Source organism: Molossus molossus, unplaced genomic scaffold (genome assembly GCF_014108415.1).
Source record: "Molossus molossus isolate mMolMol1 unplaced genomic scaffold, mMolMol1.p scaffold_m16_p_10, whole genome shotgun sequence".
Classification (NCBI taxonomy): Eukaryota; Metazoa; Chordata; class Mammalia; order Chiroptera; family Molossidae; genus Molossus; species Molossus molossus.
Window position 1 is genome coordinate 56,248,889 of NW_023425345.1, and position 23,870 is coordinate 56,272,758.

General features: G+C 35.4%; 1 protein-coding gene across 3 annotated transcripts in view; it reads right to left on the reverse strand.

The window, feature by feature from the left end:
- Positions 1–23,870, reverse strand: part of NAV3 (neuron navigator 3) — a 332,922-nt gene that overhangs the window by 205,775 nt on the left and 103,277 nt on the right. For all 3 annotated transcript variants that reach the window (XM_036251933.1, XM_036251934.1, XM_036251932.1), the window contains exons 4-5: positions 13,366–13,438; positions 10,493–10,676 (exon numbers count right to left, since the gene is read on the reverse strand). In XM_036251933.1, coding sequence (XP_036107826.1) covers positions 10,493–10,676; positions 13,366–13,438 — 257 coding nt within the window. The remainder of the gene's footprint in view (positions 1–10,492; positions 10,677–13,365; positions 13,439–23,870) is intronic.

Consider the following 23,870-nt stretch of genomic DNA (forward strand, 5'->3'; position numbering starts at 1 on the left):
TTCTCCAGCTACAGATGTTTGGCTTCCCAGCAGTTCCCTCCGTATGTCTAATAAAATGGTTACTGGTTTGTGCCACTGTATTTGGGGTGTTTTAACCCTGACATACTTCTACTTACACTTTTTCCTTGGCTGATTAGATGGCATTTCTTTCATCAGTGCCTTCGTATGGGCTCTTTCCTCTAACTGTGGTCGTTGGGTAACTGTACTGTTAGACTAGTTAGCATCCTGCTGAACTATCTGGTTAAATAGGTCTTCTAACAGAGTGTGGGCGACTTGAAAGGTAAAGCATCACGCTTTCTCAGCCACGCAGTTAGCATGATTCTTGGCATGTAGTGGGGGCTGAATCATTATTTGTGGAAAGGTAACATTTGAACTTTCAAATCACCAAAAGAAAACACTGGGCTCTAACGTAATATATAAAGAATCACTAGGAACAACATCTGTCATTAAAACATTTCATTTCATTTCCATAATGGTATTCATTAACTATGCCCAACCGCATAGTGATTGGTCGATGAACAATAAAAATCAGGTACAAAACACTCATTCTTAAAATGTGTGTACTTACTACAAATCTAATTGAATAAATTATGTTTATCAGAGCAAAATAGAACATATGGGCAATTTTTTTATGTCTCCACTTGTATTAAGTAATTTTATAGAAACTTATTTTAGAATCACCCTTATCCCTCCCTTGACTACCTACCTTCAGTCTTGAAGTCTCACAAACACCTCATGAATGGAAATCCCTATACAGAAACCTTATATAGTCAAATATTTAGTACTCTTGATTCCCAAAGAAGGAGAAAAAGGTGTGCTTAACCATAACATCACATTTGTTCTTTTAATAGCACTATACTCAAGGCACTAAGGAGGAATACAAAGAAATCACAGAATATGAAGTAAGAAATTTCTTGGGCATGGGTTTTAGTGAACATTTTTATCTCCTAATGGTACTTTTCTTTTACAAGATGGTATGTTTAAGAAGTAGAAATTATTTTCTTTGAAATTCACTGAATATAGCTTGAAAGGAAATTAGGAATAACTTACCCAAGACATACTATAATTAAATACATCAGAATAAAGTTGTAAACTGAGGATATTTAGGCAAAATAAACTTTGAAGACAGTGAAGTACATTTACTAAAATGTTAAGACTAAGATTGATCGAAATATATGTCCTCATATATCCTATGATTGATAAGTGTACAAACAAAACCATATATTCAGAAATAAGATGTGAAGAATTTTTTTAACCACATTCTTCTCTTAGTGTGAATATTTTCTCTCTGTAGGATCCTTGTGCAATGTTACGAAATGGTAACTGACAAGCTAAAAGCTCTACGAGAGAGGGAGGTGTTCAGGTACTTCTACAGAAATACATTTGTACCTCAAAACCATCTATGTTCCTTCAAAAATATTTAAGACATTTTGCAACAACTATACTCTCACATCAGAGAGTGGGATCAACATGCTTTCTCCCTAGATTTAAGTTTTGCTGAGACATCACTAAAAACAATTCTTGCCTAATCCACACAGGAGTCAGAAACTTAGCTTTCATTCACGTGTTTCTCTTTAGTAGCTGGGTGGCTGAAATATCATCCCCATTGTATGTGACACAGGTTATAGTGATGACTTATCCCATTAGTGAATTATGGTATGTAAGTGTGTTATAACCTCTGTCTTAACTTCAGTTTCAACTGACAGTTAATAAGGCCACCTGCATGGTCTACTTTTGTGGGACTTTAAAACAATAACTAACGAGGGAGATGCCTGTGTAAGATATTCCCTCATCAAAGCCTCATGCTCTTTTAGGAATGTATAATTTCAAGATAAAGGAGAACTCAGGAAACCAGGGTCATATTTCTTTCACAATGTTACCATAAATTAGATTTTCCACAGAGCTTTTACTTACATGTTACTCAAAACATTAGCCGTTCCATTAATTTTTTTTCATTTACAATTTTCAATATGGAGTAAAACAGTATCGTTATGTGCTAAGTGCTCCATTACAAAAGTTAACTTTAATGCAACCGCCTTAAAAAAATGGACCCTGAATACCAGTAGACAGAGCTATTTTGTTAAGCTGTAAGTTTAAACAAACTTCAGCCAACTCTACCCTGATTAGTGAAAAATATGGATTAATACTTCTGAAGACTTAAAAAACATTACAGTAAGCAGAAAATACGTTAAACTATTCCTTAGTTCATAAACATTCCCATACTTCTAAATTATCAGACTTATAAAATAAGTATATAAATGGATGTTTTTAAAGTGTTTAATACCAATTAGAAAGTAAATTCCATAGAGTCCTTATAATTGGGCTACACTCAATTTACTGCAAAGTGAATGGAATCATAGTACAGTCTCATCTTATGAAGGGGTGGCTGAGAGGTCTCAAAACATCTGATGGTGAGCTTTAGTCCAAAGTCTGCTCCACAGTCTTGCAGAGAGAGAAGGCTGATTTTGTCATATGTTATGAGACGAAGAGGTCACTCGGGGGGTGGGGGGCAGTGGGGTGGTGAGAAATGGAAGCACAGAAAACAGGATGTAGAGAGGCAAATGTTGACAGTGTGCTCTATAACAGAGAAGGACCCTTGGCCAGTGGGTCAAGTCTCACCGGCAAGACTGAGTTGCAGAAATGTATAAGTCCCTTAAATCCAATTCTGTACTCACCTCAATATAATTTGGTTTTCCCTGTAGATCTGACTATAGGAAAATAATTCAGTAATCATACTGACATCATTATTATGGTTTCTGTGATGGTTGCATTTTCCATAATAAGTTTATAAGTTTAAATTTTGAAGTACAATCTTGAGTGGGAAATATTAACATGCAATGAGTTCAGATTTCATACAGTATAAAATTGCAGGTATAATAATCAAGCCTATATTACCAGTGCTCTATTTGAGAAGAGAGTGCCCCATAATACTAACAATAAAATAGAACCAAATAATTTCTCATGCTTGGGAGACAATGTTCATAAAAGGTATAGATGAGATATCCAAATGTCCTGTGGTAAAATGTTAAACAAATAAAACACAAATCAGTTATTCTGAATCACAGCTCTATGATGATACACAACTCACATTTAAAAAAAGATTTGGTAGTTATAAAGCCAAATTATAAAAACTGACTCACTATTGTTTTTATCTAGATATCTATGTCAAAAAGCATAAGTCTTAGATTCTCTAAATTAGGGTTCAGTCTAATACCGGAAAATATAAGTTATATTCTCACATTTCCCTTGGAAAGAGAATATAATTTGATGTTTTCATTTTCCACCTGGAGAAGCTATGTTCAATTCATTCTTATTTTGTTCAAGAAAAATATAAAGTTATCAGAACTAAAAATGATTCTGACCATGACTTTTGAGACTCAAACTCAGGTATTATTGCCTCCTCCCTGATGTGATATAACTAACATATTGATAAAGGCATAATAAAGGTTTAAGTTCACAATATCAAGGATAGGGACAGGGGACATAAATGAACAAGAGGCTTCAAGAGATTTTGGAGAACTGAAAATAAATGGAATAATGTTAATGGAAAACACGTTGTAAGGGAAGCCTCACCCTAATATACACGTGGATGGAGGATTGAATTTAGAAGAGTAAGGAGGGAAAATGGACAAGCAAATTGCAGATAAAATGACAGAACTCTGAATAAAAGGGAGATTAATCAAATGTCCATGTCAATCACTATCCATGACCAGTTATGGCCAGATATAAACAAACCAATTAATCAACCATCCGAACAAACAAGATGCAACTTTAACTATAAAAATAGAGTAATCCCAGAAAAAGTGATGCTGGCATAGAGGGGTCTCTCAGTGTACCTGCAATGATCCCTCTATAGCGTCTTTAAATGAGCCTGGCCCATTCTTAAAATTATCTAGCTTATGCTTCCAATTTGATGACATTTCAACTTTCAACAGACATTCATGGAAGGCCTCCAACAGTAAAGAATCAGAGTTTATGTCTTGATTCTGCAGAACACATTTATAATTGCCATTGTGTAAACATTCCACTGGTTTTCAAACTTTTGGAATCAATCTATACTTGGAGAAAAATCAGATGTGTACAAAAAAGAATATCAATTTTATGAAACTTAATAAAATAATTAAAGCGCAGATGACTGAGGTCAGAAATTGTTACTGGGCGGGAGAGAACTAAACAGAAGTGCTAACATCCTGTTTTACAAAACACAATGCCAAAACATGCTCTACAGTGGACTGAGAAAAAAATCGAAGGTGCTATTTCATGATATCAAGTTATAAACCTCACTATTAAAAGAACAAAAAGAGCGAAATTTAACTATGTTGGTAGCACTCCTCGAAAGTACTGTCAGCATTTACGATCTCCGATTCCTCCCGCCGGATTCATATTGAACAGATCGCAGTCAAGCTATCAGAGTGACTACTCCAGTAGAATAGCTCTCATCAAAGTCTGCAGAACCTACTCACGGGTTAGTTCTCAGCTCTCATCTTACTTATGTGCAACATTTAATGCAGCTGGGATCACGGAGGTAGCTAGGTTAGGGACATAAAGTCTGCGGTCAGATTGTCTGGATTTAATTGATGAATCAGTTACTTGTGCAATTTAATTGAGCTTTCCATTTTCCATTTCCTTATCTGAAAACTAGGATTGAATATTATTGTGTCGTAGAGCTGTTGTGAGGACTGAAAGAATGAATATGTGAATAAGGGACTCAGAATGGTGACTGGAACAGTAGGGGCTACTAGGAATTATCACTGTTGATCTCTCCCTTCTCTGAACACTTCCTTCACTTGCTTTGCAGGAAAACAAGTTCTGGTTTTCTTCCTACAGTAGGGCCTGGCTCTTTGCAGTTTCTTCCACCAGGTCTCGCTCTCTGCCTGATCTATACATGCTGGAGGGCTCCAGACCCCAGTCTTCAGTCCTCTTCTTTTCATCTACACGCAGATTTCAGTGACTTTATCATGTCGGATTTCATAACGTTTTATAATTTCTATGCTAACATTCCCAGAATTTTTGTCTATAGCCTACACCTGTCCCTTAAACTTCACTCTTATAATTCCAATTGTCTCCTCGATATCTCCACTTAGACACACTTAGTAGACATTTCAAAACTGACATGTCACAAGTGAATATATGACCTTCTCCCTACCAAACCTGATCTTCCACATTCTCTTCCATTTCAGTAAATGAAAACAACCTCTTTCTAATAGTTACTACTGACAACATGATAGTCTCCTTCCTGTTTACCAATCCCACTGCAGATCTGTGAGCTAATTCTACACTGCTCCCAATACCTTGGAATTAACCCTCCTCTCTGCACTTACACCACGGTAGTCTGTCCAGGTTTGCTCCACGACTCCATGGCTGCTTGCACCTTCCCACTGCAATCTCTACGCAGCAGTTTGTTATTGGCCGACCATCACCAGGATGTAAGCTTCAAGAGACCAAGATTCTTTAGTGCATTCTGTCCTCTGCTATAGCTCCATTGCCTAGAAGAGTGTCTGGAACAAACCAAGTGCTAACGAAACATTTGTGAACTACAGTAAAGGAATGGGAAAGCTGGTACAGTGAATCAAAAGACAATGACCAGCCCTGGCCAGTTTGGCACAGCAGTTAGAGCGTCGGCCTGCGGTCTAGAGAGTCCAGGGTTCAGTTTCCGTTAGGGGCATGCACCTTGGTTGCAGTTGGTCCCTGGCCCCAGTTGGGGTCGTGAGGGTGGCAACCAGTCGATGTGTGTCTCTCACATCAATGTTTCTCTCTCTCTCTCTCTCTCCCGCCCTCTCTCCCTCCCACTCTATCTGAAGATAAATGCAAAAATGTCCTCTGGTGAGGATTAAAAAAAAAAAGACAAAGACTAAATTAATAAATAAAAATTAATAGATGTATTTTAATTTAGCTATATGGTATTAACTAGTAAAGGAAATACCTAAGTGATTAAAGAAGGCTCCTCGTCTTTATAGCTAGACTGAGCTTGGAAAGGTCTGCTCATGAGGCTATTTTTAATCATATGGATATTATTACTTTGGATTACTTTTATATATTTGATTAAAGTTAGAGGTAAAATGGACAGAACTGATCAGAGAAAAGTGAGAAAGGAGGGAACGGTGTTGAGGTGGACAAAGGTTCTAAGTGGGTCAATGTATTTTATTGAATGCACGTGCTGGGATCTAAAGGTAGGGGGGAATATAAAAATAGTTATTTGTGTGTCTTTTATATGCTAAATATTAGGCTGACAAGGCACTTTATACACAGATCATTTCATGTGCTTGTCTCAATATCCGTATGAGGAAGTTATCATCATTTCAACATGTGTGGTAAGAACTCTGGTATTTGAGCAGGCTAAAATCACATGCTTGATGTCACGCCACCGGAAATGGACTGGCAGAATTCAAACCCGTGTTTGCTGACTCTAAAATAACCAAAACTGTATAGATGCTGCTTCATTTCTAACCACGGAAGTATGAGTCGTGGCCAAGCTTTTGAAATAGGGACTGAAAACATAGAACCTAAGTGAAGTGTGTGTGTACGTTCTTTTATCATCATACCCTCTTAGTTTCCTAAATTGCTCAATTACAATATAATGTCTTTCCCTTCAATTATTTCTCTTTCGGCATAAAAATATCCCACCTTTGAAAAAACAGATTCATGAATGTCCTTCTGGTTTTGTTTTGTTTAAAGTGTGATTGATTCACTGACTTTTTTGAAGAGTACACTATAGGCCACAACATAGAGCTGAGTTAAGCAACTAATAGAAGCCAGGTTCATGAGGGCTTAAATTACCAGTGCCTTCCTGTCATCTTGAATTAAACTTCCTATTATGCTTTACAAGATTTATAACCCCAGGCTGAAAAGCCGTCCCAGTTTCAGAGTGAATCTCCCAGAAGGACGTGCGGCCTCCTGGAAAAGAGAAAGGCCAACGTCCTCTCTGGGGAGCGGGCTCCAAGAGCGTGTGCGGCAGGGTCGCGGGAGCCGGGGGAAGGGGCTGCAAAGGGAACACACGAGTCACTCAAAGAGCATGTTCCCAAAGACCTGCAACTTGACTTGTGGATTCTGTAGGAACAAGTGCATCTAAATTGCAAGTGGACACATTTTTTAGTTTCTCCTACAAAATAAAAAACAGAAGAGCAAATGATCATCTGTGAGATCACAGTCTCCCCTATTCCTAAAATAGCTCTCACTGTAGTTTAGAAACTTACCCTCATCACTGCTTTTAACACTTCTGTCGTCTATCAATGTGATTTCTTACCTACCTCCGCTTTCATGTCCCATTATTTTCTTATTTACATGTTTGAATTCTATGAACATACAAAGTATTTACTCACTTGATTCAAACTATTTAACAAGAGGATGGAAAATCATTTAGTAATCTGGATCAAAATTAAACTAGAAGGCTCACATTTTAAGGAAAATCACACCTCCCTTTATTTTTTAACAAATAAAAATTATCTTCTACATATACTATCATCTTAACACTTGTACAGCCAAGTTTTATGTTCAATATATTCAAATTGTTGTGAATTGGTGAGATGATTAATCAAGTCTTTATCAACTAAATATAACCCAATATTTCCCCATGTAAGAACTTAAGAAATTTTAAGTTTGAGTTCCCCCTTTATTTAACACAGATACTACAGCAGATAATTTGAGTCAAATGATAAGAGATAGGTGATCAAGGAACAAGATTGCCTTCACATGTCATCAACTGAAATCCCACAGACAAGGCCATTTTAGGGTTAATTCAGAAGCATGTGGATTTCAACAGTATATTCCCCTTGTAAGATTACATTTTATTGGTAAGGGTACATTTTTATATTAATATGATTTATTAACATATGAATTAGTCATCTGGACATCTTAAAGACAATACTTTCATGTTGGATTAGTTAAAGCATTGCTATATTTTCACCAGTCTAATAAAGTTTTTTAGAAAGGCAGACTATGCTCTATCAGCTGCAAATTAGATACATCATTTCTGAATTCTAGATCAGTTATCGTATTTGGCTTGTCTAGCAAAATAAAACAGAGAAAAAGTTATAGACACAAATGGCTTTAAACTATCAGTGACCTTTCATAGCCCAAGTGCTTCACTATATCACCTATTTCCTGTGTTCAGTACCAAAATGCTAACAGACTTTGTCATCTGCCTCCTTATCCTACAGAACTGGAATCACACATTGGTGAAGGAGCAGTATTGCATGGAGGTAGCCACACAGACAGCAGCGAATTAATGAGTGACAGCCAGAAAGCAAAAGGAACCTAACAGCTATACTATATTGACAAAAGTAAATTATTTAAGAGTCTATTTTAGTCTTAAAGGACACTACTGAGAAGCATATTTCTCGTAAGCTTGCAATGAAATAAGTAAGACAGCGTTCTCCAAAATGGTGTAAAATTACCAAGCCTATTATACACAGCTTTATATTTTAAAATATAATACAGTTTCATAACAACCATGTATATCCAGCAAGAATGAAGGAAAAAACAACCATCTCTCCCAAACTGCCGTAGCCACTGAGAAATTCTGAGCACAAAATTATACATGGCAGATACAGAAATAGAATGAGGGAAACAGAATATCAATGACAAATGATATTCCATATCACATCCAGAGTCAACATGCTTTGTATAATACCACTTTACTTCCTATATTTTTTTCAGCTCCTATTCTTGCTTCTTGTCAACTCGAATAGCTTAAAACCAAACTCTAGGAAATATTTTTTCTGGCATTTTTCAAAATCTAGATCTCTTTCTACCAACCACCCCCCCCCAATTAATAATAATACATTTTAAAAGTATATTTCCTTTTTTTCTCCCTCTATATTCTTAAGAAATCCAAAGAACCTACACTGTAGAGACATTTTTTTTTTTTCCACTTTGATGCCTGCACAATTTCACATGACATCACAAGAGCCAATATGAATCCAAACACAGGTACACCTGCATTACTGAATGATGAGAAACATCCCTTATCACTCCATGGATTTTGTAGAACCTCCATATTTTTCCGTGAAATTATGATTTTTTATTGACTTAATCATTAACTAATTAGCAAAATCTGCCAAAGGGAATAGAGTTTACATGGCTACATAGAGAAAGACATACTCGTTGATATAAGTAAGAGCTAGTCGACAGATGAAAGAGAAAGGGATTTCTGAATTGTTGAGTTATTTGACAATAAGTAGGGGTGGTTTTTGAATACATATTGGAGTTTCACTTTAACTTCTGAGTCAAGGTTAATTACCAAAAACAAACTCAAGTATTATTAGGCTTCAAGCTTGATTTCTCAGGTGGAAAAGTTAGAAGACAATGAAGAGTATTTTCATATTGTACATTCTCCCTCCATAAGAAAAGTCATCGTAGCTATTTATCCAATAGAGCGAACTATGTGATATCCTGATCAATGATCAGGAACAAGGGAACAGTATGCACAAACCTTGTTAACTTCATTCCTTTATGTGATCATGTTTTGATGTGTCAACTGGGCTAGGTTTATTCAGCCCCACTTAGTCAATCAAACGTTAACCCAGACGTTGCTGTGAAAGTGTTTTGTGGATGAGGTTCCAGTCCACAGCAGTTGACTTTAAGAAAAGGGAGATTATCCTAGATAATCTGGGTGGGTTTCATCCATCCCTTGAAAGGCCTCAAAAAGCAGGACTGAGGATTCCTTGAGAAGAAAGTCCACCTGTGTACAGCAGTTTCCGTTCATGCTGAGAGTCTCAGCCTGTGCTTCCTGCTGGGCTGCTTTTAGGATTTCGGACTTGCCTGGCCAGTCCTCACGAAAGTGTAAAATAGTTGTTCACAATACATTTCTTAATATGTAGCTCTTACTGGTTATGCTTCTCTGGTTGAACCCTGACTAATATAAACCCAAATTAGAGGGGAAAAGCAGTACTGCAAGAGGGAAGGAAGCTGCCATGACCTGTTAGCACCCCACCCCGGCTGTGTCTACACGCACCAAAAGACTCACATCAGACAAACACATACACATGCATACATAAATACACACCCGCCCACCCACACATGCTCACACACACAATCTCACATCAAAAACAGTATGTTTCCAAACACTCAAACTCCTATGCTTTTCAGACTTGAACTTTTTGACAGATTTAATGACTCAATCGATCCAAAGCATCAACAAAAGATAACCTACACAACTAGAGACCAGGTTTCAACAGCACAGTCCAAATAATACGGCAGTTTGCAGAAGGAAGTAACTGCCATATTTCTGAACAAGAAAGACATTTCACGAGCTTCTATACAAACCATGATCATCTTTAGGATACAAACACAAACACTTCACCTAAAAAGGAATACATGTTGCTCACCCCACCAAAAGAAAAGTGGTTCTACCTTCTCTGACATTCGTCAAATAATCCAATCACACTGATTGAACCACATACATGTAGTTTTCAAAAGCACAAACAACAATTCATTCCAAACGAGTCATAGCTACACACTGATTTTCAACACATCTCCGGCTTCCCCTCCTTACCTGGACTGCATATCTTGCTGGGTTTTGGCCTGACTCGCTTCGGCCTGAGGAGCGGCGTGAGAGACCCGTTGCTGCAGTTCCACCAAGGACTGGTAATACTGCTGCTGATGGTGTTGCTGCTGCTTGTAGCGGGACAGACTGAAAAACAGCCCTAGAATGGCTTTCAAGTTTCCATTTCTTATTTCTGCATCAAAGGGAAAATATAAAAACAGTATCATACAAAATGAATGCGGTTTTTTATTTTTATATTTTCACAAATGAAAGTCTAGATGCCATTCTCTTAGACAGTATCTATAAAGATAGAAATGCAACTTGATGCTCATGGTCACAGACTCAAGCAGATCTGAATTTCTGAAACATGCATTTCCAAAGACTTGGGATTTCAGGGAGAGAGTGAAGGGATGGAGGAGGGTGCAGAGAGCAAAGTTTACTTGAGGGATGCTCTTTGCTGACACTGAACAGCAATTTTTCTAGAGTTAGCTTCTTCCTGTCTTGTGCTAATCATTTGATTTAGCACTCTGCTTCTCTCACAAATACACACAGCTGTCACCAACACAGTGGTGGCTATAAACTGAAGAACGCAAGCCACTTCAATGTCATTGTCCTGCATTATAAATACTGATGGGTTGGGCACATCTCATAATAGCAATTGAATTTATAGTAGTCAACATTCCTTGTAAATCACCCATCAAACAATTTATTAAAATACATGTGTGTATATGTGTGTGTGTGTGTGTGTGTGTGTGTACTATATACTATATATACTCCAACAAGCTGAGTACATCATAGCTATCAATTTCTAATGGTACACTTCTTTAATTTTTAATTCATGGTACATATCAATAAATAATAAAGATCAATTTACTCATGGCTTTAGATAACATAATTGAATAAATGCAAATGAAAGTCCTAATTCTAACACATGGGTCTCCTGTATAATTTTTTCTAATATTAAATACAAAAATTTAAATGTACAAAGTAAGCTACAATCTGATACTAGACTTTTCTCTTGTAGTTATAATTTTAAAAATTAGAAAAAGAGTTGGAAGTAAAGCTTGAAATAGGCTATGCAACCAGTAACCATGTTTTATTTTATTTATTTATTTTTATCCTCACCCGAGGACATTTTGCATTCATCTTCAGATACAGCAAGAGGGAGAAAGGGAGGAAGAGAGAGAGAGAAACATCAGTGTGAGAGAGACACATTGACTGGTTGCCACTCACACAACCCCAACTGGGGCCAGGGACAAATTGCAACTGAGGTACATGCCCTTAGCAGAAACCGAACCTGGGTCTCTCTGGACCACGGGCCAACGCTCTAACCGCTGAGCCAAACCGGCCAGGGTAGTAATCATATTTTAAATAAAACTTGCTATTGGTAATAAAATACATCCTCCTGTAAGATCAAGGTTTTACATCTCCTTTTTCAAGTTTAGGAACATTAATAAACTATTTAGAATACTTGCTCTCCGATATAATGTCATACAAACTATACAATGGAATTATTTATGTCAAATAAGGCTCTGAGTTTTTCTATTTTTTTTTTCACCCAGACTTTCCTCACAGTTGTGATAATACAAAAGAGTTGGCTTGATCAATGAGGCTACAGTAAGAAACTCTTTTTTCCTATAAACCTGAATGATCTTACAGTTTTAAAATGTATGTCGTTTTATTTTTATACTTGTTTAATTAATTTAAAAAGTCATTTTGAGTCCACACATGCAAACACACACACACACACACACACACACACACACAATGGTAGCATTTTTTAGCTTGCTTTTAACCACTTAGAAAGTAAAATGTTATGCTGGGGAATTTAATCAAATTTTTTCAGAACCACCAATGAAGTTTGATCCTAAGTTTTTGGCCATTTAATATGTAATTTAATATTAGACATTATAAAATATAAATATAATAAAAATGTAAAACAAAAAAACTTCAATATAGAAGAAAAGTTGGGAAAATTCTACTAAATGTTCATTGAGTTTGAGAAGCCAGACAATTTCTCTTTTTCTGATAATAGTAAAATTTTCAAAATGTAGAATTGTCTAACATTTCTAGTAGCTGTGGAAACAAAAACCTTTTCAGAGCAAATTGACTGTAGTAGAAGCATTAACCAATGCAAATGGTCAAGGTGTTTAACAGTAGCTGGCAGAACTTCTTATATAATAATTGACATTCTAATTAAAAATCCTTGTTGTTGATGCAGCTCTCAAAGGACTTGCTTTCATAACTTGACAATAGGTTTCTGTCAGTAGTATCTAAAATTTTTCCTAAGTATATATGTGGAAGAAAAATATTTTTTAAAAAATGACAGAACTACTCGAGTCTTTTTCAACTTTTTTTATATACAATTTTACTGATAATCTTTTAAACTTTAATGACTTTAAAGCCTTTACATATAACAACTATTAATGACAGTGTTAATTATTTCAGAGCTAGTGATGACTTATTCAAAATTACCAAATATTTAAACAAGAATTACCAATTTGATCATATTAGAGAAATGTTATTCACAAAATATTTGAGCATTACTTATACTATTATTACCTGGATTTAGGTCCATATTTTATCCAGCATTATCTATCCACCCTTTCCTCTAGTTAAGACTCTAAAAATCCTACACACTGGTAATCCTATAAGATGTTTTTGTTAATCTGCCCCGTCCCATATACTCAGTAATGCAGAGCAGTTACTTAAAGTATACATTGATAAACACTGCATTTATGTTTCTATTCGTTTAGAAACTTTAGTTATTTTTTTTGTTTATTGTATGGAGGAGCTATGTACTTTCTAGTTACATTTCTTACGTTATGAAAAAAATCTTTTAAAACTTGGGAATCATTTATGACAGCTGTGCTTTTTCTTACCTTCGGCAGATAGACCTTGAACATTCACGCCTCTGGCTGCTAGGAAACTAAGGCAGACATCAACATTTTCGATCTGTAGGACGAAAAGCAGTGAAAAAGCAGTTTAGAGGATTATTTTTAAATAAATACACGAGCTCAAATGAAACCAGAGAGAAAGAATGAATATTTTACATTCATTTCATACCGGGGATCTTTACCAGAGTTTAACTAGAATTATTTTGGCTAATTACAAAACGAATACAAAGCTTGCATTGTCCAGTCTGGTACTTCCAAACAATTCATAAAGGCTTGATCCAGAATGGCATTCTTACAGATTAGCAACCCACCTACTTTACATAAAACACAATTTTTATGATCTACAAGTGCGACTGTGTCACAAATGAGTTTCAACTAAACTATCCACACAGGAGGAGACGGTAGCTTGCGTGAGTCGTGGAATGTTAGGATGTGGGTATTTGAGATTTAACCAGTAGTATTTGGTGAGCATGCCTCAAGATAAATAGATGGACAAAGGATTAATACAACATAAATAGAATGAAGCATATTTTCATTCAACACCACAGCAAATCATTATTTTTAAAACTGTATTTATATTTCCACAGTTGAATAATTCTCTGATTAAATATAGGTATTGCTTTGTACTTTAAGAGTGATGGAAAGGTTTGAACAATTTTGATATGATAACCAGCTTGTAACAACTTAGGGTGACAACACCAATGACTGATTTAGGTTAATTCACAGGTTGATCTCAATACTGGCCATGGTTTTCTACAGTAAAGTTAAATATCTAAGTCTTTTAAAAAGAGTGTAAGGAACTAGAAAGGTTCAGTTCTTCATGAACCATCTCCCTGGGTTTTTTTGTATCCCATAAATTTTGAAATTCTAAAGTAAAGAAGAGATTTAAAGTTAATACTTGGCAAGGTATTCTTTTCTGTCTCATTAAATTCTCATCAAAAGCTATGCAAGAAGACATACAGAGTTCTGCCAATGTCCTCTCTAGCTTAGCTTCATAGTAAGGTAAAATGTCTCTTAAAGAAAAAAAAAAAAGACAAAAAGAGATTCAAGAATCTGTCCTTATAAAATAGGCAACTATTTATGTTCCTAGTTAAATGTAATTTTGTGTAAAATTAATAATATTCAACAAGATGATCTATGCTTCAAATTGATCATAGCCAAGGTATAAACATTTGCTTTGAGAAAAATTTGTTTTTACATTTCAAAGTAGGTTTTACTGAAATTATTCTACTGAAAAAAAATAATACAGTTGAATATGCTGAACACAACATGACCAAACATATCATATTTTGTCCATCAGCATCTGGATATCCAGTAAGACCATGGTGCTGAAATATATTTCAAATTCTTTCTTTTCTTCACATTTCACTTTGCTACTAGAAAATAAGAATATATATGGAAGGAAAGAAGGAGGGAAGGAGAGAAGAAATGGGGCAAATAGGATGTTCTATTGTGTTCATCCAAAGTGTTCTTGTAAACTCTCCCCGCCCCCAGGTCCATTAAAGATGCATAAAAGGAACATGCCAAATAATTATCATGGCCTATTATAAAGACAAGGAATTAATTTGAACATTTAAAAAAATTTGCCAAAATAGTCCTGATGTTAATTTTATAAAGATTATATGCCTTTTGGAGAAAGTAAGAATATTTCTGGCCCAAACATATATAATTTACCACAAAATGCTAATAGGCCATAATTGCCTAAAATTTACTTACTTTTATACATGAAAAGAGTATTTCACTGAAAGACCCAGAAAAGGTTAATAAATAGAGTCTGTAATTCAGTTGGTAAGACAGCTTTCTTGGCTACTACATAAACAGCATAAAATAATAATCTCATGCCCAGAGTGGGTATTAGACACAACTCTCCCTCAACATGCACCATAAATTAGAAAGAGAAAATAAAAGGGCCCTAATAGAGGAAAGAAAAAACATATTGAAAATATACTCTATATTCTTCTCATACTTGTTTATAAAGAGGATTCAACCTTTTGTCATATGCATCAGGAATCTGCGATAGTCAATTCAGTTCCCCATTAGTAGTTATCTAGTAGCAACAGAATAAGTACTTGAACTCATAATTTTCAATGTGATTATTAAAGGCTAGTGTATTAAAATTTATTTATGTATTCAATAATGTCTATTGGGCAAAATTAATTCTCCAATAGTGTAAAAGCACAATAAAGATAACTTAGGGCCATGGCAGGTGTGGCTCAGTTGGTTGGGCAGCATTCTGTGCACCAAAAGGTTGCAGCTCTGATTTCTGCTCAGGGCACATGAACAGATTTCAGGTTCGATCACTGGTCAGGGTGCATACCCAAGTAATGGATATTAACCCAAGGAGGCAGCTGATCAATGTTTCCTCTCACATGGATGTTTCTCTCTCTCTCCCTCTTCTTTCCTCTCTCTCAAAAATCAATCAAAAAATATTTTTAAAAAGATAAGTTAGAAAAATAATACCCTTTCCTTACTTAATTTCAAAGTCCTTCTTAAATTCACTCATGGATATCAGTACTGTGCTATACTTTTCACACAGCAGAAAAAGTTATAATAAAAGGAAATGGCTTTGAAAAATCTATTTAAAAAAAATACATGTATATAATAATTAGCTTCTGGATCTAAGACATAATTCAAGAAGATTTTTTTTCAATTTTGAGATCTAATTTTTTTTTTTTTTGTACGTGCCCCCAGTGGGAACTGAACCCAGGACTCTCTGGTCCACAGGCCAACGCTCCAAACCAGCCAGGGCAAGATTTAATTGATTTTATTAAATGACTCATGAATGGAGCAGTGTCCCATCTAGAAGCTGGAAGGGAGCTGTTAGACTTCATAAATATATAATGGCATATTTTAGTTAATGGTTATTTTTTATTTCAATAAATATTGCCAACTTAAACCACAATTGTTCTTTGAACTAAAAGCCTCTAAACCTTTTTGATAATTACAAACAGATAAAAGTGATTTTGCCATCAAAGTGATCCAATTAATTGAAATCAGTTTTATTTTTCTCATTATTATTTGAATCCTATACTAAATAAGCTATCAAATTCAAATTGCATTATAACACCTAATAATCTGGGTTAAGTTTTCATTAGAAGAACTACATGTATCTTAATAAATAAACTATTTTCTAAAATTTTGACTGTGACTCAAAGCCATAGCAAAAAATACATTGAATAGCACAATCCAATGTACACTTGCACATATATAATTGAAACAAAAGTTTTATGGAGAAATACTCTTACTAAATTAAAGTCATGGTGATGCTTTATTTTCTGTTTAATATATTTAAATATTGGTGCAAACCATTAATGGATTTTAGAATCCAATAATGGATGGTAAACCAAGAGTTCAAAAACACTGCCCTAAGTAAGACCAGAACATCACCGTTTCTATAGTGGCTCTTTTTGGGGGGTAACTATAGTCAACGGCTAACAAAAGTAAATAAATAAAAGTGGGAAATTATCCTCAGAATCAAGGTCTCTGCAAGGATTTAACTAAATCCGTTAACTGAGACAAAAACAATGTTCAAAATACTGGTTATATAATCAACAGTGAATTCTTAGAATATACTTAGAAATTGTGACCTTATGTTTACTATCTACAAAATAATTTTACCTCTACTTTTCAGTAGCCCTTTATCTAGAGACACTTTGAAAAGGAAAGTAACTGAGTTGAAGTTTGAGTCAACCCTTTATAAGCAACTCATATTTGACCAAATTTAAATGATTATTTCAAAATTACTAGTTTATTTGACAAAGTCAATCTTGATTTCTCTCCTCACTCTATTTAATTTGTGGACATATAGAGATGTTTAATGAGTTTTCATGGCTATATTTATTTATTTATGTGTGTGTGTGTGTGTGTGTGTTTTATCCTCACTGGAGAATATGTTGTTGTTGTTTTTTTTAATTGATTATGGAGAGAGAGAGTAAGAGAGAAAAAGGGGGAGACAGAGAGAGAGAGAGATGTCAGAGAGAAGCATTGATAAATTGCCTCCCGTATGCGCCCTGACTTGGGATTGAACACATGACACTTCATTGCATGGAATGATGCTCCAACCACCTTAGTTACAACAGCCAGAGCTCATGTGTATTTTTTATATTATGAAAATATGGGTTTATTGAAACTTTAAGCCCTTGGATGACAGGAACTATGTGTTGTTGACTTACGTTGTTTTGGTAACCTTGCATGGTTTGGTATCTGATAGATGCTCAGTACATACTTGAGGAAGGGTGGAGGAAAGAAGAAGTGGTGTCCAGTCAGTCTTTGTCCTTGGGAAGAAATGAGTGCAGAGGTGACAAATAACTTTTCTTCCAGAGGCTAATTATTAGATTCTCTTTGGGATCTTTTAAAATACACTTTTTCCTTATGTCTGACTCCAGACAACAAGTATCACAAGTTCTGTGGGTTAGGCTGGACATCAGTTTGTTTTAGCTCTTAATCTAATTGTACCTTCCTCTGTACAGATTAAGTAACTGACTTCCAGAGATGGTCTCCCATAAAGATGAGTAAAATAAGTCAACAAAATAGTATACACTATGTGATACTCAACTTCTATGAAATTCAAGATCAGCAAAACTAAACCATGAAAAAAGTTAGAATAGTGATGAACTTTGGAGGGATACAGTCTGGAAAGGGGAATTAGGGGAACAGGCACATTGAAGTGTCCTATGTTTGGATCTGAGTTGCCCAGGTGTATTCATAGTATTAAAAAATTGATCAGCTATATGCCTAATTTGTAGTCCTTTATACAGTTTTTCCTTTGTTTTACCTCAATATCTAGTAGAGTAGTTTACATTCTTCTATCTAAATTTTTCTTGAAAAATAAAATAACATCATTGACCCGTGTTTTGTTGAGAATAGACTGTAGAGTGTTCAAGTATGACTGTAATACTTTTGATCTCTCCTTTTATATCCATCAATATTTGTTTTATATATTAAAGTGTTCCTATGTTGGGTGCATAAATGTTTACCAGGGTTATATCCATCCTCTTGTTGGATTGATCCTTTAGCATTATGTAATGTCTTTCTTTATCTCTTATTATAGCCTTTGTTTTATTGTTTTAAAGTCTATTTTATCTGATATAAGTATTGCCACCCCAGCTCTTTTTGTTTCCATTTGCATGAAATATTTTCTTCTATCTCTTTTAATCTTCCCATGTCTGTTTGCACATGGGAAGGGCCAAGCTGCATACTGAGGTCAGCTAACGCTGGTACTGGACCTGGGGCAGGTCAGCAAAAGGCCCAAGGCACCCGGAGACCCAATATTGATTTTCATTCACTTAATTATTAGTTCACTCCTCTCTCCTTTCCTCAAAGAATTCAGCCCATGGCCAAAAAAGGTCTTTTCTTTTTATATGGTAGCTGCTGTGCAATTTGTTCGGCTTTTTATGTATTCCTGAGTGAGCAGACCCACTATACATCTTGCATATAAACAGAAAATTACAATATAAATGAATGACTTATTATTCCTTCCTTTAGAGTAATTCTATGGCTCTTCCAGATAGAAAATCAACATGGAAACAGTGGCCCTTATATGACACATTAGACCCGATGGATTTAGGTGATATTTTTAAAACATTTCACTCCAAAGCAGCAGAACATTTTCCAGAACAGACCACATGTTAAGCTACAAAACAAGTTTCAATACAGTTTAGAAGACTAAAATTGGCTTCACAATGATATAAAACTAGAAATCAATTACAAGAAAAAAATGGAAAAACACAAAAAAATATGGAGGGTTAATAGCATGTTACTAAATGCTATGGGTAAACAATGAGATTAAGGAATAAATCAGAAGACACCTTGAGACAAATAAAAATACAACAACCCAAAATCTAGGGTCAGGCCTAAGAGGGAAACCTATAGCAATACAAGCCTACCTTAAGGGAAAAAAAATCTCAAATAAACAATTTAACCTTACACCTAAAGGAACTAGAAAAAGAATAACAAACAAAGCCCAAAGTGAGTAGAAGAAAAGATAATAATGAAGATCAGAGCAAAAATAAAAGAAATGGAGTTTAAAATAAAACAATACAAAGGATCAATGAAACCAAGAGCTGGTTCTTTGAAAAGATAAACAACAATAGAAAAACCTTTAATCAGCCCTGGCCGGTTTGGCTCAGCGGTTAGAGCGTCGGCCTGCGGTACAGAGAGACCCGGGTTCGGTTCCTGCTGGGGGCATGTACCTCGGTTGCAGTTTGTCCCCGGCCCTGGTTGGTCGTGCGGGTGGCAGCCACTCGATGTGTCCCTTTCACATCGATGTTTCTCTCTCTCTCTCTCTTCCTCTCTCTCCTCCCACTCTGTCTGTACAAAAAATGGAAAAATGTCCTCGGGTGAGGATAAAAAAAGAAAAACCTTTAATCAGACTCATCAAGATAAAAGAAGAAAGACCCAAATAAGTAATGTCAAAAATAAAAAAGGAGAAGTAGCAAGTGACTCCACAGAAATACAAAGGATTGTGAGAAAATACTGTGAACAACTATATGCCAACAAACTGGACAGTCTAGATGAAATGGATAAATTCCTAGAAACATACAATCTTCCAAGACTGAATCAAGAAGAAACAGAAAATCTGAACAGACCAATTACAACCAACAACATTGAAGTAGTAAAAAAAAAAAGAAAAAAATCCCAACAAACAAAAGTCCTGGACTGGTTGGCTCCAAAGGTAAATTTTGCCAAACATTCATCCAAAAAAAAAAAAAATTTAAGAGAAGAGAGGGCTCCTTAGGTCATTTTATGAGGCCAACATTATCCTAATTCCAAAAACAGATATAGACACTACAAAGAAAAATATATTATAGGCCAATATCCCTGATGAACATGGATGCAAAAAATCCTCAACAAAGTATGAGCAAACCAAATTCAGCAATATATTTAAAAAAATCATATACCATACTCAAATGGGATTTATTACTGGAATGCAAGGCTGGTTCAACATCCACAAATCAATGAATGAGATCCACCACATAAACAGAATGAAGGATAAAAATCATATAATCAAATAAGCTGATGCAGAAAAGAACTTGACAAAATCCAGCACTATTTATGATAAAAACTCTCAGGAAAGTGGGGATAAAGGGAACATACCTCAAGGTAATAAAGGTCATATATAACAAACCCACAGCTAACATCATACTCAATGAGGAAAAACTGTAAGTGTTTCCCTTAAGATTAGGAATAAGACACTTATTTAACATAGTACTAGAAGTCCTAGCTACATAAATGAAAGGCATCTAAATAGGAAAGAAAGAAGCATACTGTCATTATTTGCGGATGACATGACACTATATATAGAGAACCAAATTCTACCAAAAAACTACTAGAATTGATAAACTCAGTAAAGTAGCAAGATACAAAATAAATATTCAAAAATTGGTTGCATTTTATACATTAGTGATGAACTATCTGAAAAAGAAACTAAGAAAACAGTCCAATTTACCATAGATTCAAAAATAAAATAAAATACCTAGGAATAAATTTAACAAAGGTGGTAAAACACCTGGATGTGGAACATCATAAGATACCAAAGGAAGAAACTGAAGAAGATACAAATAAATGAAAGCATACACTGTTCTTATGGATAGGGAGAACTAACATCATTAAAATGCCCATATTATCCACAGCAATTTATAAATTCAACTCAATTGCTATCAAAATACCAATGGTGTTTTTCATAGACAGAGCAAGAACAAATAACTTATATGGAACCACAAAAGATCCCAAATAGCCACTGCAATCTTGAGAAAGAAGAACAAAATTGGAGATATCATGCTACCTGATATCAAATTATACTACAAGGATATAGTAATGAAAATGGCATTAAAAAAGAAGAAGAAGAAACATAGGTCAATGAACAGAATAGAAAGCCCAGAAATAAACCTACATCTATATGGTTGATTAATATGTGAAAAAGAAGGCAAGAACATACAGTGGGGTAAAGACAGTCTATGTAATAAATGGTGCTAGAAAATGGGACAGATATATGCTAAAATAAATAAAACTAGACTACCTTCTTACACCATACACAAGAATACATTCAAAATGGATTAAGGAAGTAAATGTAAAACTCTAAACCATAACACTCCCAGAAGAAAACACAGACAGTAAAAACTCTGATATTTCTCTTAACAATCATTTTTCTGATATAGCTCCTTGGGCAAGGGAAACAACAAAAAACATAAATAAATGGGACTACATCAAATTAAAAGTTTTGCATAGCAAAGGAAACCATCAACACAATGAAGGGACAACCTATTGAATCAGAGAAGATATTCACCAATGTTACATCTGATAAGGGGTTAATATGCAAAACTTATAAGGAACTCACACAGCCCTGGCCAGTTTTGCTCAGTGGTTAGAGAACTGGCCCATGGACCAAAGGGTCACGGGTTCGATTCCTGGTCAAGGGCATGTACCTGGGTTGCAGGTTTGTTGCCTAGTTGCCTTATGCAGGAGGCAACAAATCAATGTGTCTGTCTCTCTCCCTCCCTTCCACCCTCTCTAAAAATCAATGAAAAAATATCCTCAGGTGAGGATTAACAAAAAGAAAAGGAAAAAAAACAACAACTCAATACCATAAAAACAAACAATTCAATTAAAAAGTGGGCAGAAGATGTGAATAGACATTTCTTCAAAAGAGGACATTTAGGTGGCCAATAGACATGTGAAACAAAGCTTAATGTCACTAATCATCAAAGAAATGCAAACTAAAACCACAATGAGATATCACCTCACACCTGTCAAAATAGCTATCACCAATAAATTAACAAACAACCAGAGTTGGTAGGATGTAGAGAAAAGGGAACCAACTCTTGTGCACTGTTGGTGGGAATACAGACTGGTGTAGCCACTATGTAAAACAGTATGGAGGGTCTTCAAAAAATTAAAAATAAAACTGCCTTATGATCCAGTGCCTCTACTTCTGGGTATATATCAAAAGAAAACCAAAACACTAATTTGAAATAACATATGCACCCTTATGTTCATTTTAGTGTTATTTACAATAGCCAAGCTACGGTAGCAACCCAAGTGCCCATCAATAGAGAAGTGGATAAAAAAGTAGTGGTACTGCCCGGCCGGTGTGGCTCAGTGGTTGAGCGTTGACCCATGCACCAAGAGGTCACCAGTTCGATTCCCGGTCAAGGCACATGCCCAGGTTGTGGGCCAAATCCCCAGTGGGAGGCATGCAGGAGGTGGCCAATCAATGTTCTCTCTCATTGATGTTTCTATCTCTCCCTCTCCCTTCCTCTCTCTCTAAAACCAATAAAGAAAAAAAAATTAAAAAAAAAAAAAAAGTAGTGGTACATGTATCAAATGGAATATTACTTGGCCATAAAAAAATGAAATCATAACTTTGAGGCAGCATGGATAGACCTAGGAGGTATTATGCTAAGTGAAATGAGTCAGACAGAGAAAGACAAATACTATGTAATTTCACTCATATGTGAAATCTAAAGAATAAAATAAACAAACAAATAAAATTGAAACAGACTCATAGACACAGAAAACAGACTGATGGTTACCAAAGAGGAGGGGAATTGGGGTCCTGGGTGAAAAGGTGAATGGATTAAGAGGTACAATTTTTGGTAGTTACAAAATAGTCATGGGGATGTAAAGTACAGCATAGGGAATATAGTCAATAATATTGTAATAATTATGTATGGTGCCAGGTGAGTACTTGAAATATCAGGGAGATTATTTTATGAAGTATATGATTCTCTAACCCCTATGATGTACACCTGAAACTAATATGAAGTAATATTACATGTAAACTGTAAATAAAAAAAATTAATATATTTTTAAAATCATGGGATAATAGGAAAAATAAACCAATTCTTAGTTCATTAAAACATTGCCAAGCCCTTTAAAAAAGATATATATTTTTTATAGAAGAGAAAGAACGATTCCAATGTATTGCAAAAATGTTACGATCAGCCCTGGCTGGTGTGGCTCAGTTGAGTGTCGTCCCATACACCAAAAGATAGCAGGTTCAATTCCCGGTCAGGGCACATGCCCAGGTTGCAGGTTCAACCCCCGGCAGGGCACATATGGGAGGCAACCAATCGATGTTTCTCTCTTGCATCAATGTTTCTCTCTCTCGCTCTCTTCCTCTACCTTCCTCTCTCTCTAAAATCAATAAAAACATATATATTTTTTAAAATGTTATGGTCAGAGAAACAGACACCTGGAGAAAAGCACGCAGAAGGGTTTATTTCTGATTAGAGATCAAGGGGCAAGAAAAGGAAAAATTTATTATTATCTGAGACCTATCTAATACAGTTGTAAAGACATTTTCTTCTGAAGTTGCCATCACTGCACTATTTTAAAATGAGAAAAGGGTTATTAGAGAATTAAATTAACATGCTAAAGGTCACACAGACAGAATCTGCCATGAACCCCCGGATTTTTTTCTGCTTAAAAGGAAGCCTTAGCTGGTCCCTGAAAGGTTAGGAAGAGTTCACCAAATAAGAGGATGTGGTGAG